General features: G+C 34.5%; 1 protein-coding gene across 1 annotated transcript in view; it reads left to right on the top strand.

The window, feature by feature from the left end:
- noc2l (NOC2-like nucleolar associated transcriptional repressor) overlaps positions 1-15,101 on the top strand; it is a 42,645-nt gene that overhangs the window by 1,801 nt on the left and 25,743 nt on the right. Inside the window, exons 3-13 of the mRNA XM_073823322.1 lie at positions 62-257; positions 337-438; positions 2,362-2,476; positions 2,568-2,661; positions 2,751-2,829; positions 2,920-3,030; positions 3,158-3,271; positions 5,249-5,437; positions 5,788-5,927; positions 7,203-7,314; positions 13,098-13,211. Of these exons, the coding sequence (XP_073679423.1) occupies positions 62-257; positions 337-438; positions 2,362-2,476; positions 2,568-2,661; positions 2,751-2,829; positions 2,920-3,030; positions 3,158-3,271; positions 5,249-5,437; positions 5,788-5,927; positions 7,203-7,314; positions 13,098-13,211 (1,366 nt within the window). The remainder of the gene's footprint in view (positions 1-61; positions 258-336; positions 439-2,361; positions 2,477-2,567; positions 2,662-2,750; positions 2,830-2,919; positions 3,031-3,157; positions 3,272-5,248; positions 5,438-5,787; positions 5,928-7,202; positions 7,315-13,097; positions 13,212-15,101) is intronic.

Genomic DNA, 15,101 nt, shown 5'->3' with positions numbered 1-15,101 from the left:
AGCTAGTGAGATAACAAGTCCTGTATTTCTGGTGATCTAACTCTGATGAACTGTGTCACAGGTCTGTCAAAAAGCATGGCAAGGCATCTGAGCACAAGGACCAGCTGTCAGCCCTCAAGAGCAAAGACCCAGAATTCTATGAGTTTTTACAACAAAATGACCAGAAGCTCCTGAATTTTGATGAGACTGATAGTGAAGAAGATGAGGAAGAGGAGGAAGAGGAGCGGATGTACCACAAACTCCCTTCTCAACTGAAAGTCAGTCGTTTAGTTCTTCCTATGTGAATGTTTGTGTTTTCCTTGGAATATTGAAAAATCACAGTTTTTATGTGACTAGGAAGCCGATGATGATAATGACAAGGAGGAATCAGGGAAAAAGTCTAAAGAAGCTACCAAAGTCACAGAAGCAATGATTGAGAATTGGAGAACTGAACTCGGGGTAACGTGTTTATATTCTATTTCATTCAGTGTTTTTCATCTGGAACTTCCAGATGATCAGTACAAGCTCTTATTTATTGTCCAAAGTGGATGCTTAGCTGTAGTGGATGATCAATGTGTTTTTTTTACTTTTCTTTTAAGCTGGATTTTTTTTAATAGTAAATGAGACATCTTGAATTTAATTACACTGAAAATCCTTTGAATGTAAATTTTCCATTGACAGCATGGCTAGCTGTAGATTTTGAAACTGACACAAGGGGGAGATATTGTTATTCCTGGTGAAGAATCACCAATCAGTGAAAGCAAAAGAGTAGGGACCCCATCACTACTGTTTAAAAGTTTGGGGTCAGTAATTTGTTTTCAAGAAGTTTATTTAGCAAGGATGCATTAAATAAAAAATAAAAAAAAAGACATTTCTAATGTTAAAAAGATTTTATTTCAAATAAATTCAGTTCTTTTGAATGGTCTAATAATCAAGGAATCCTAAAAACAATCACAAAATGTTAAGCAGCTGTTTTCAACATATTAGAATGATTTCTGGAGGATTGTGTGACACTGAAGACTAAGAGTAATGATGCTGAAATTTCAGCTTTACCATCACAGAAATACTTAACATTTTAAAATATGTATATAATTCTGCCATTCAAATGTTTAAGACAGTAAGAGTTTTAATGTTATAAAGAAGTCTCTTATGCTCATCAAAGTTGCATTTATTTGTTCAAAAATACTGAAAAAAAACAGTAATATTGTGAAATGTTATTGCAGTTTAAAACAACAGTTCTATTTTAATATAATTTTTAAATTATAATTTATTTCTGTGATGAAATAATGATAATGATTTATAATTAGTATTGAAAAGGGTTGCGCTGTTTAATATTTTTGGAAACTGAAACTTTTTTAGGATTCTTTGATGAATAAAAAAGAACGAGTTAAAAAGAACAGCACTGATTCAAAATATAAATCTTTTCTAACAATACAAGTCTTCATTATTCAGTATTCATTACTTCATTATTTATCAATTTAACACATACACATAAAAGTAAACATTTCTTTCAAAGACAGACAGAAAGAAAGAAAAAATGTACAGCCCCTAAATCTGTAATCTAATTGTAGTGTATATTGTTGCAAAAAAAGTCTATTTTAAATAAATGCTGTTGTTTTTAGCAATTTTTTTGTTTAAAGAATCCTGAAAAAAGGATCACAGGTTCAAACTTCAAACTAAATATTAAGCATCACAATTGTTTCAACATTTATAATAAATTAGCATATTAGAATGACTTCTGATGAATCATGTGACACTAAAGCCTGGACTAATGATTCTGAAAGTTTAGCTCTGATCACAGGTTTAAAATTGCATTTTAAAATATATTCAAATAAAAAGCAGTTATTTTAAATAGTAAAAATATTTCACAATATTCCTTTTGCTGTATTTTGGACCATGCAGGCTTAAATGCAGGCTTGGTGAGCAGAAAAAAAATCTTACTGTTCAAATTACTGTTTAAATTGCAATGATATTTTACAATGCTACAGTTTTTTTCTGTATTTTTAATCAAATAATTGCTGCCTTGGTGAGCAGAAAAGCCTTCTTTAAAAACATTAAAAATTTGACTGATTCCAAACTTTTGAATGTCAGTGTATGTATATGTTTTAATTATTTATTTATTTATTATACTATTATTGAAGTACTATTTACTATTTCACTACTGTATTTCAAATCAAATAGTTGCAGCTTTGGTAGCATAAACTCAACATAAAACATTTTGAACAATGGTGTGCGTGCGTGTGTGTGTGTATTATACTATCTTTTTTGCTTTTTTTGCTTTAAATCAAAGTTTATAATGTTGTGATTCATCTGGGAGCTGGTAGGTTTGATTCATGGTTTAGCACTCTTTATTGAATCTTTTTCTAATGTTTTTCTTTCCAGAAAGAGCCTACGGCAAAATTGATTAGGGACATCACACAAGCCTTCAAGGCTGCCGTGGCTACAACAAAGGGCGACTCTGAGGAGCAATGTCGATATACTATCTCAGACAGCGCGGGTAACTAACTGTCTTATTTAGGGCACTCGCTTACAGAGCGGAATATGTTTAATGTGCTTACTGACAGCCTCTATCTGTTTTCCATTTACAGTATTCAATTCCCTCATCCTGTTCTGCATAAAGGACATGCATGCAGCTCTGAACAAAATGCTGAAGCTGAAAGCTCCAGAGAAAGGCCAGAAAAAGTAACAGCTTTGTTTCTTTTGCTGTACAGACAGATGTTTAGATCACTCACATTTTTTTTTTATGTAACTGTGCTAATCTATATTTTCAGATTGATACTTCCATCCTCAAGTCCCAGGTGGCAGAAAAACCAGATTGATATTAAGATGTATGTTGCTGGTGTTGTCCAGGTAGATTTTTCCCCACATCCTTGTCACTTAGTTTTTAGTTGGTTCTATAATCCCAGTACTAACATGTGATGCTTTTTCTTTTCTCCTTAGCTCCTCTCCAGTTTAACCCAGGCCACAGTCATAGCTGCAGTTCTCCGTCACGCCAACCAGATGGTGCCATACTACCTGTGTCTGCCAAAACAGTGCAGGCACTTTCTCAAAGTAAGCACTGCAAATCAGTGGCACTGACTTAGACAGAAATGGTGCTTAGTGAACTGAGATGGATGTTTTTAATCAAACAACTAAAAAAAAAGTCAGCATCTGTGGTGTTTTTTGTTTGTGACACTAGAGTCTGATCAAACACTGGAGCACAGGAGAGGAGACTGTGAGGGTCCTTGCCTTCTTGGCTCTCAACAAAATCTGCCAAAACAAACAGGAAAACTACTTAAACTCTGTTCTTAAGGTGAGTTAGGTTTTGTGATGAAATTTTCTTTTGTAGTATGTGCATTACAGCAGTACTGTCATATATCTGTTGTTTTCTCAAATACCATAAGTAGCTAGAAAATATGACTTGACAAAAAAATAATGGCTTAAATATGAAAATTGAGTTGAATATTGACTGATGTCCTAATTAAAGGGGCTATATGTAACTTTTTCCCCAAAATAAACGTAACAATAGCTTTTTTATTTGACCATTTATGACTCAAACATCTCCTGGTGAGCATACTGACACCTTGTCAGCTCACAGTGGGTGCACCTATAAGCCTGTATCCTATTTTTCCTATGTTTGCTGTCTGCGGATGTGACCTCAAGCGCGTTCATGTTAAACGTTTCAGATCACTCTGCCACCACCGCTAGTCATATATATTGCAAACAAACTTAGTTTCTCAAACAATATATGTATTTGACTGTTCTTACCTCTGTAAACATAATGTTGACTTCTTTGCAGCGGATGACTTATGAAGTGTGTACGTATGAGAGCGAGCAGAGAGGAAGAGCAGTTCCGTTTTTTGGCCACAGGTGTCAGTCGCGAGTTTAAATTTCAGAAAGTTACATATAGCCCCTTTAAGTGACAATCTAATAAATTGTTTGGGCTTGGTTTACTTTTTAAAATGCTTTTAAAACCTCTTATGCTCACCAAGGCTGCATTTATTTGATCAAAAATACAGTAAAATCAGTAATATTGTGAAAATAACATTTCTAATTTAATGTATGAATTTTAAGCAGACATTACACCAGTCTTCAGTGTCACATGATCCTTCAGAAATCTTTTTAATATGCTGATTTTGTGCTCAAGAAACATTTATATTGTTGGAAATGGCTGATACTTTTTAGGCTTCTTTGATTAATAGAAAGTTTACAAGAACAGCATTTATTTAAAATAGAAGTCCTTTGTATCACTGTAAATGTCTTTACTGTTACATTTGATCTATTTCATTTGAAAGCCTCTTTTCACCACTTAAAAGGTTATTACGACTTTTTATCTGACAATTCCTACTTTTTTTTCCCTCTGAATTGCGTGGTCCAAACGTGGTAGTTTTTTTGTAGAATTGTGAGAAATAAACTCGCAATTGCGACTTTTTTCTTCCAAATGCGAGTTTGTATCTTGCCACTCAGATTTTTTTTTTTTTCACAATTGCGAGTTTGTCTGCGAGTCAATTCTGACTTTTTGTTTTCACACAATTCTGACTTTTTTTCTCAGAATTGTGAGATATAAACTTGCAATTGTGAGTTATAAAGTCCAATTTTGAGGGGGAAAAAGACTGTTGTTCTCAGAATTGCGAGTTAATATCTCACAATTCTGACTTAATAACTTGCAGTTGCGTGTTATAATGTCACAATTGTGAGTTATAAACTCGCAATTCTGAAAAAAAAGTCAGAATTGTGAGAAATCGCAGTTGTGACTTTATAACGCAATTCTGACTTTCATGCTATTCTGATAGAATTTCTCAGAATTGTACGTTTATATCTTACAATTCTGAAAGAAAATAGAGAGTTAAAGTCAGAATTGCATGACAAACACGCAGTTGCGAGTTATAAAGTCAGAACTGTGAGACAACTTACTATTCTGACTTATTTTTTCTCGGAATTGCGTGAAAAACTCATAATTGCAAGGAATAAAGTCAGAATTGTAAGTTAAAAATTCTGACTTTTCTTGCAAATGCAAGTTTGTATCTTGCAAATCTGACTTTTTTTTTTACAATTGTGGGTTTGTCTCACAATTCTAACTTTTTGTTTGCTCGCAATTTGAAATTGTGAGATGTAATCACAATTACCTCGTTTTATTTATTCAGTGGTAGAAACAGGCTTTCCTAATTTCACGTGTGCTTGCTAATTAAATTCATTTTTACAAAATAAAATTTCATTTGTAATGATGAAATGCTAATGAAGATAATCATTATACATGGTTCATTACTAAAATTGAGTTTTCTGTTTGCAGCAAATGTACATCGCCTATGTAAAGAACTGCAAGTTCACGTCTCCCAACACACTTCCCATGATTAATTTCATGCAGCGGACACTCACTGAGATGTACGCACTGGACACACAGGTGTCCTACCAGCATACCTTTATTTACATCCGTCAGCTAGCCATCCACCTCAGGAACGCCATGAATTTGAAGAAGAAGGTAGTTTGAAATCTTGACCTGTATTTTTTTTTGTGTGTGTGTGTATGTGTTGAAAAAATTATTCTTTGAAGTTAACAGAAAAATAAAATTGAATAAATAAATAAAAATATTTATTTTCTTAATCCTGAAGCTATCGTCAATCATCTGTGCTTGTTAGTCAAAAGAAAAATCTTTATTTTTAAAATTGCTGTTTAAGAATTGTTAGGCATTGTTGACTCAATTGTAAAACTGAGTTCAACTTTACATATATTTTTTCCTTTTTGTATTACTTTGTCACTAAGAAAGATGTCCAATGTATTTTTTGCAGATGTCAGCTTATCTCTGTATTTTTCTATTTTGTGCATCCTCAGGAGACATACCAGTCTGTGTATAACTGGCAGTATGTGCACTGTCTGTATCTGTGGTGTCGAGTATTGAGCACCATTTACCCAAGTGAGGTTTTGGAGCCATTGATCTACCCGTTGTGTCAAGTCATTATCGGCTGCATCAAGTATGATTGATTGTTTGTTTATTTTTTTTGCCAATTGCTTTTTTGCTCAGCATTTTTAAAGAGATATTTACCAACTTTGAGAATATCACATCAGTCAAAAAAGTCATTAATGTAGGGCTGCATGATTAAAATAAAACATATTAAAACTGATGCTGCAGAAGGAAAAACTATGCATTAAGAGACACTTTTGAACATGAAGGTGTGTACTTTTTTTATTTTGCTTAAATATCATGTTTTTTTATTACTGCCCTTCAGAAGCCACAGAAGATACTTGGATGTTTCCCAAAAGACAAAATAAGTTAAATCTGCAAATTCAATTTAATGCATTGTATTTCTTTCTGAAGCATCAGTGAGCGTTTGAACCTTCTGTAATAGTTGCATATGAGTCCCCAAGTTGTCCTCAGATGGATCTCAAAATCATACAGTCATTGTTGGAAAGGGTTCAAATACACACAAATGCTGGAAAATCAAAGAATTTGTGGGACCTGAAAGATTTTTCTGAAGAACAGCAGGCAGTTTAACTGTTCAGGACAAACAAGGGGCTCATGAACAACTATCACTAAACAAAAAAAAAACTACATAGCTATGGATCATTCAGGTAACAACACAGTATTAAGAATTAAGTGTATGTAAACGTTTGAACAAGATCATTTTTATAATTTCAATAATACATTTTTATAAATTCAACTATATGTAAATATGTCTTATTCAGGTCAGTACTAAATAAAAATAACATGCATTTTGTATGATCCCTCATATCTTGGTAAAATAACTTTTTGCAGATTCTGCAAGGTGCATGTAAACTTTTGACTTCAAGTGTAATTATTATCTTACAGTCAGATACTGTATATAATCACAAGTTTTTTTTGTGAAATTGTGCAATCCTACAAACAAGAATAGCAAACTTAGATATTTTTAATTTAGATGCAGTTTTTTAATCAGGCAAATTACAATCTATTTATTTTTAGTGAGCTACTCTGTAAATGCTATTATTAGTTACTGTCTTGACAGCTTCTACCAGCAGGTAGCGCCCTTAACCACATTTAAGATTGCATTTCTCAGTGTGTCGATTTGAGCTCAGAACTTCAGCTCTGAATTCTAGATTACTTTACTGCCTGCTAAAATGAAGATCTTACTAAAGACTGAAGATTTGAATATTAAAAATGATGCTACAAATCCACATTATTTGTTTGCTTACAGAAACTACTGTTTTCATTTCAACTCTTATCAAGTCATTAATGGTTCTATTGTTTGTTTTTGTGTGTTTATTTGTAGGCTTGTGCCCACCTCCCGGTATTACCCTCTGCGAATGCATTGTGTCAGAGCGATCATCCTGCTATCTGCCAACACCAAGACATTCGTGCCCGCCCTGCCCTTCCTTCTAGAGGTGAGACTGGCATATCATGCCGTCATCCACTGTTCTCATGTCTCCCAGGCTGCCTTGAATAAACAGGCTCCTGTGTGGGTGGACGTGGTTTGGGCATGAGTACTGTACCCACGGCGTTTGTCATCATGGTCGTCCCACTTTTTTACAGTTAACTATAAAAAGACTTCTCCATGCGCTGACCTTTCATCGCATCTGAAGTACAATAACAAGAAATCTTCCTATGAAGAATCTACCAGCTAAAGGGTCAATTTGTGAGTTGAACTAGCGTATATTTTGTACTTCAATATATGTGACCCTGGACCCTATATATTTGTTGCAATAGCCAAAAATACATAGTATGGGTCAAAATTATCGATTTTTGTTTTATGCCAAAAATCATTATGATATTAAGTAAAGATCATGTTCCATGAAGATATTTGTAAATTTCCTACTGTAAATATACCATAATATGCATTTATAAGAACTTCATTTGGACAACTTTAAATGCAATTTTCTCAGAATTTAGTTTTTTTTTTTTTTTTTTTTGCATCTTCAGATTCTAGATTTTCTAATAGTTGTATCTTGGCCAAATATTTTCCTATTCTAACAAACCATACATAAATGGAAACCTTGCTTATTCATTTTTTAAAAAAAAAAGTACCTTTATGATTGGTTTGTGGTCCAGGGTTACATATGTTGTTGGTTTTGAAGATTCATTAATCTGATGATTGATTCATTAAGAAGTGCAGGGGTTAAGCATGCTAACAGTGTGCTGTGCTCATACTGCTAGACTGTGAGTGCTGTAAACGGATAAAGTTACCTGTCTTCGTCCCTCCCATAGTTCACCCAAAAATGAAAATTCTGTCATTAATTACTCCCCTCACGTCGTTCTAAACTTCGGTCATCTTCAGAACACAAGTTAAGATATTTTTGATGAAGTCTGAGAGCTTTCTGACCCTGCATAAACAGCAACAGGACTACCACGTTCAAGGCCCAGAAAGGTAGTAAGAACATTGTGAAAATAACTGTGGTAGTACCGTTGCTGTCTATTCAGGGTCAGAAAGCTCTCAGATTTCATCAAAAATATCTTTATTTGTGTTCCATAGATGAACGAAGGTCTTACGGGTTTAGAATGACTTGAGGGTGAGTAATTAAAGACAGAAATTTCTTTTTTTTTTTGGTCTCTTAAAATTTTTTTGCAACAAATCCACTGTTTATTTATTTATTTATTTGTAATTTTTAAATTAAGTACATATTAACTGTTATTCACTTACAGTTACTTAGGCAGTGAAATTGTATACAAATGACCAATAGCCAAATACACTACTGTTCAAAAGTTTTAAAAATATTTTTTTTCTTGAACTTTTATGTCAAGGACTCACTAAATTCATCAAAAGTGACAGTCAAGACATTTATAATTTTACAAAAGATTTATTTTCTAAATAAATGCTGTTGTTTTCCACATATATGATTATATGATAATATTGAGCAGCACAACTGTTTTGAAATTGATAATAAGAAATGTTTCTTGATCCAAATCAACATATTAGAATGAATTCTTAAGGATCAAGACTGGAGTTATAGTTGCTGAAAATTCAGCTTTGCCATCACAGGAATAAATTACATTTTAAAATATTAAAATAGAAAAGTTCTTTTTAAAATGTGATAGAGTTTTAATATAATTGTTTCACACCTTGTCCTAACTACATGCGACGCAACAAAATGAGTGACATGCAATTTGGCTGACAGAATATCACAGCCATTCGAAAGCACAGGAGTGCACTGCACTCCCAACAAAATAGTTTACAATGTAATTCATAAATATTCAACCTTTTTAACATTATTAAACCTACATACTGAGTGACTTATACAGTCTTTGTCATGGAAAACACTTATTCGTTCGCATTCAGTTTTAAGGTGTTTTATTTACATTTATTTTCAAGATCTGAGGTAAATAATCTATAATTAATTTCAGTGTGGCCATAAATGTCACAAAATATGATATTCACACTCACATTAGACACGTTTAACATTGAATAAAGCACATAATCAGAACCTGACATTATACATGTCATAGTTTGTATGTTGTTGTTCAAGCCGCAACGTCGCAGAAATAGAAACCTAAAAAATTCTAAAATAGAAATTTTGCGTCCTGCCATCACGGCTAGTTAGGGCAAAAACTCAGATTGCCATGGAAAAGATACCTTTCACCGTGTCGTCGTGTCGCATGTAGTTAGGACATGGTGTTACTGTATTTTTAACCAAATAATTACAGCCTTTGTGAGCATAAAATACTTATTCACAAAAATAAGTGACTATATAAGTATATATAAGACATAGATAAGTACTTTATCTGTTTATGCAAACTCACATTCAACCACTTTTCAAATTCCAATTAATTCCTGATGGATGAAACCTCAAACTTGTAAATCTCTTAGATTGCACAGCTGTACTTAGTTGTCAACAGGAATCTAAATTGGGTTTTTGAACACAAGAACTTGTACAATACGGATGCTCCCTAATATCACATCTGATTGGGTTCTGATGCAGCCAAGTTATACATGTAGTTGTTCAGAAAACCCACCAACTAGTCACTATTGGAAAATTAAAACCCAAAAAGTAAGACAAGACAAGCTACCTAAACGGTCGACAAGCTTTGAATTAAAGCCTGAAAGATAAAAGACCCCAGAGATCAGAGTGTGCGGTCTGCATGAATGCACATCCTAATGTGTGCGAACGCTGCGCGTCTTCGTTTTTGGGAGAAGTAGAGGTCACAAACTGTCAACATTTTCCACAGTGTGAGGCGGGTGACAAAACGTGTGTGTTTGTGTGTGGCTGGCGTGGGCCCCTGCGGTGACAGCTGTTGTGAGAATAGAAGCGTGGAGGCGACAGCAGCCGAGACCAACGGAAGGGAGGGATGGGGACGAGGGGGGGTGGTCACTGCTTGGCTGCGATCTCCCACCAGTCCTGACCATACTGCGATAAAGCCTGGGGGGGAAGAGCGTACGTGTGTGTGTGTGTGTGTGTGTGTGTGTGTGTGTGTGTACGAGGGAGGTCTGTGGTTCTCACTCAGCTCTCAAACGTGTTGCGCAGACCACATCCTCTGTCAGTGTGGCGACTCCCACCGACCCCCTTCTTGCTCCCTCTGTTTATTTGTGATGCAGTCCACTTCCTGTTTTCGCGCTCATGTTGAAAAGTAGGCGTGCGGCGAAGTAGAGTAGGGCATGGCTGTCTCTTTATTTTTCTCTTTTCCCGCTCTTTCTCCCTCTCTCTCTTTATCTGCGCTCTATGATTTCAAGCTTCCTGTTGCAGTAGCCCCTGAGCGTATCAGGTTGGGACCATGCGCCACCACTTCCTCCTGTGTCCCGCAGGCCGACACCACATCCGTTGTTTTCACAGACCGGCCGTCCATGAGCACATACACATACGCACACACACAAACACCTCGCTGCTTCTAGATGACCTCGTCATTTCAACTGCTCTCAAATGCGGAAGCGCAGAGAGAGTTATGGGAGAAGTCATAGCCATGTGCCATGCACCATGTATGTTTGCTAGAGTGACAGCATCTTTCAATTGTTAATTGTGGAGAAAGTATTGTGAAAAGTATTCAAATTTGTTGCCTGCAGAAATGTGGATTATGCGGAATAGTTGTATATAAATGAAACAGCCAAGTTACTTTTACTACACAGCAGATTTTTGATCACATTTTTTTTGTACTGCTAGGTTTAAAAAAGTGATAAAATGATTAAATAAATAATTAACATATTCATTTTAATGAATCAGTTCACTCAGGTTCAAAAGTTTGTGGTATGTAAGATGCAAAAAGTCTCCCATGCTCACTAAGGCTGCATTTATTTGATTAAAAATACAGTAAAAACAGCAAAATTGTGAGATACTGTTAAAATTTAATATAACTCCTTTCTATTTCTAATATATTTAAAAGTGTAATTTATTCCTGTGATGTCCAGCAACCATTACTCCAGTCTTCAGTGTCACATGATCTGTCAGAAGTCATTCTAATATGCTGATTTGGTGCTCAAGAAACATTTCTTATTATTATCAATGTTGAAAACAGTTAAACAGAGAACAGCATATGTTTGAAAGAAATTTTTGTAACCTTATAAATGGTTTCACTGTCACTTTACATCAATTTAAAGCATCCTTGTTGAATTAAAAAAAAAAAAAACATTAATTTCTTTTGAACGATACTGTAAATCCAAAATAATAAGCAAAGAGTCTTAATAAAATTAAACAAAAGACAACCGCTTAAATGCATCTGATAAAGGACTGGATAAAGATCGCCTCTCCTCCTGATCACAATAGGAATGGTAGTGTAAAAAAAAAGAAAAAAAAGATTAATTTGAGACCTAGTTGCTGTCTTTGTAGCAAAACATTTAAATGTTTATATTAAATGCTATGCTAATGTTTATCATTAGGCTTTGGTTATGTAAATTAGGTTGTACCTAGATTTATTTAATGAAAAATCAGTATTTAGTGGAAACTTATTTAAGTTAAATAAAGTTACACTCTTAGAAATAAAGGTTCTTTATTGTTATTTATGGTTCTATGAAGAACCTTGAACATCCATTGAACCTTTCAAATGCAGAAAAGGTTCTTTAGATTTTTTTTTTTTTTTTTTTTAAATATTTTTCAAAATGGTTATTTTAGGAGCTGTATACTGAAAGGTTCTTTGGGGAAACAAAAATGTTTCTTCTGCGGCATCACTGCAAAAACCTTTATTTTTAAGAGTGTACCCTGTTTGAAAACTTGTACCCTTTTTGTTTTGGTGCCGTATAAATGCTGCACATCTAAAAAAAATAAAACACACACACAGTTTGGCCCCTGAAATACACTACCAGTCAAAAGTTTGGACACACTTGACTGAATTTATTTTATTTATTTTATTTATTTTTAGTCAAATATTAATTTTTATTTAAAATACAAATTGTGCCAAGGAATGACTCTGTTTGTTTTTAAGAAAAACATTTGTTTATTTTTTAATTCTTAACTTCAGTTTTTCTTAAAAACAAGATTGAGATTTTATTTATTTTATTTTTTTTCAAACTGTTGAGATTTTGAAGTCCAATAAAGTGCATCCATCCATCATTCAGTGTTTCGCTCTCTCTCACATCCTACGTCATTTGCTGGAACACCACTCTCTAGTGAAGTTTGAGATTACGCTTCTAAAGTTTTAAATATGGATGTTTTTACACAAATGCATCGATTTGCTTCAGAAGGCCTTTATTAACTCTCCAGAGCTGTGTTGAGTACTTTCATGCTGCATAGATGCACTTTATTGGAAAATCAACAGCCGTGCACTGCCATTATAAAGCTTGGATGAGCCTGGAGATTTTTTAGTATTTTTTTTAGTAACTACGATTGTATTTGTCTGAAAGAAGAAAGTCATAAACACCTAGGATGGCTTGAGGGCGAGTAAATTATGGGGTAATTTTCATTTTTGGGACTATCCCTTTATTGAAGAAGTAGGTCATCTGTATGTGTCAGGTTATATTTAGCCTCAATATATTTATCAAAGGTTGAAAAAGGGTTTAACTGCTTGAGTAACTTATTTGTTGCATGGGAAGCTTCAGTTTCAGAGAGGCTTCCCCAACACTTGCCTGCACACCTGGGTTAGATAGTATACTTTAAGTTACTATAAGCCAGCCCTTGAGTCATTCTCTGGTTTTTGTTTGTGTGAATAATCAGTGGGCTACTGCTGTAGTCTTTTTTATTTGTGTGTTTCTGTGCATGTATGTCTGTGATGCAGTGCTCTGATGTATCTGTTTGTTCACTCTGCTCCTCAGATCCTCCAGCAGGAAGACTTCAATAAGAAACCAGGCCGCATGAGTATAAAGCCCATCAATTTTGCAGTGATCCTCAAACTCAGCAAGACCAATCTCCAAGAGAAGGCTTATAAGGTGACACATCCTGTACTTCTTTGAGTTTCAGGCCTTCATAAATTCTTCATTTTCTTTCAGTTTATGGCTACGTATGTATAATAAACCTGTCAGAATTAATGTTTTACCATGTGGTCAATTGAAAACCATTTAATGCGTTTAGTATTTTAATAGTAAACCAAAAATAAAACATGTGGACTTTATTCCTACAGTTAATTAGCTTATTAATAATTTAAAAAGTGAAATCTAAAAGTACAAAATAAAAAATAAAAGTATAATTTCTTTTTAAAATACACCAAAATTTCGAACGGTAGTGCAAATCCAAAATAATGAGCAAAGCGTCATATTAAAATAAAACAAAAGACAATCACTTAAATGCAGATAAAGGCCTGGATAAAAATTGCCCCTCCTCCTGGGCCAGGAGTCTGTCATGTCTTCATGCTGACTGGCTGTAACTGGATTGAGGTTAGGAGATGAAAGCCCGAACACGCTGCTACACAGGCTAAAGCGCCGCGCGCCGTGTCGCTGCCAAGAGGATTGCCACACAAGCTGCAGGGATTATCCTGCTCTCCTGGTTGGCACGGGGAAGCTTTCCAGTATGTTCACCCAGGCCAAGACACCGCAGCCACAGGCCCCCCGAGACGCCACTCCACCCTTGCTGTCTGGGATCTCTGTCTGACTTACTAAATCTTAAATATTTCCCGACTAGTAAGGGCAGTTACGAGCAGGGTTTTCCCGTTTCCATTGCGGAGGAATGTGTTTGCGAAGGCTGTGGCTGTGAATTTTAGGTAGGGCAGAGGATTTAGGTCCGATCCCTGCACTAAACCGGGTCAGGATTAGTGTGAATACTTGTGTGCCAGGTGTTGAGTAGAGATGTGAGTACTCTGTGGGGGGCAGGGCAGCCATTTCTGTAAGGGGAAAACTGATTGACTGCTGTTTTTACCATTATGTTACCTCAGGAACAGGTGTCTTTTGTAATGGACATTAGTGCTGCTGAGACTGGCTTTTCATTTTTTATTTTTGTGTTAGATTGACACAAATTTGAGTGGTAAACAAAAAACCCGTTTGTAAATGCCACCAGCATGTCTCCAACTTGAGACACGTTTTCAAGTTCGGGTCGTTAAGATAAAGAAAAAATTATACTTTTATTGCATCACAGGAATAAATTGCATTGATTTTAAATGATTTTTAAGTTATTTTAAATCGTAATAATATTTCACAATATTACTGTTTTCACTGTATTTTAGGCTGTTGCCCTGTGTAACAAAAGCTTTATTTTAACTGAACTAAAACCCAATGTTCCTAAAAATAGAGTGCAATACAGTACCAAACTCCTAACAAAGATGTCTAAAAATTATACTACCTGTTAAAAGTTTTTTTTTTTTTTAAAGAAGTCTCTTCTTCTCACCAAGCCTGCATTTATTTGATCCAAAGTACAGCAAAACTGTCAAATTTTGAAATTGTACTATTTAAAATAACTGTTTTCTGTTGGCATATATTTTAAAATGTTTATTCCTGTGATTTTAAAGCTGAATTTTTAGCATTATTACTCCAGTCACATGATCCTTCAGAAATCATTAATATGCTGATTTGCTGAAAAGTTTTTTATTTCAGATAAATCTTGATCTTTGGATCTTTCTATTCATCAAAGAATCCTGAAAAAAATGTTCTCAACTTTTTTGAATATTGATAATAATAATAATATTAATAAATGTTTCTTAAAGAGCAAATCAGCACATTAACACATCAGCAATTATTTCTGAAGGATCATGTGACACTGAAGACTGGAATAATGATGCTTTGATCAGCTTAAATCCAAATCGAACAATTAAAAACAAGCATTTAGCTTTGATCACAGGAATAAATTACATTTTAAAATATATTCAAATAGAAAGCAGTTATTTTAAATAG

This window comes from Garra rufa, chromosome 18 (assembly GCF_049309525.1).
Source record: "Garra rufa chromosome 18, GarRuf1.0, whole genome shotgun sequence".
In the NCBI taxonomy this organism is placed as follows: Eukaryota; Metazoa; Chordata; class Actinopteri; order Cypriniformes; family Cyprinidae; genus Garra; species Garra rufa.
The sequence above is the reverse complement of the archived record's forward strand: the minus strand, read 5'-3'. Positions and strand labels throughout refer to the sequence as shown.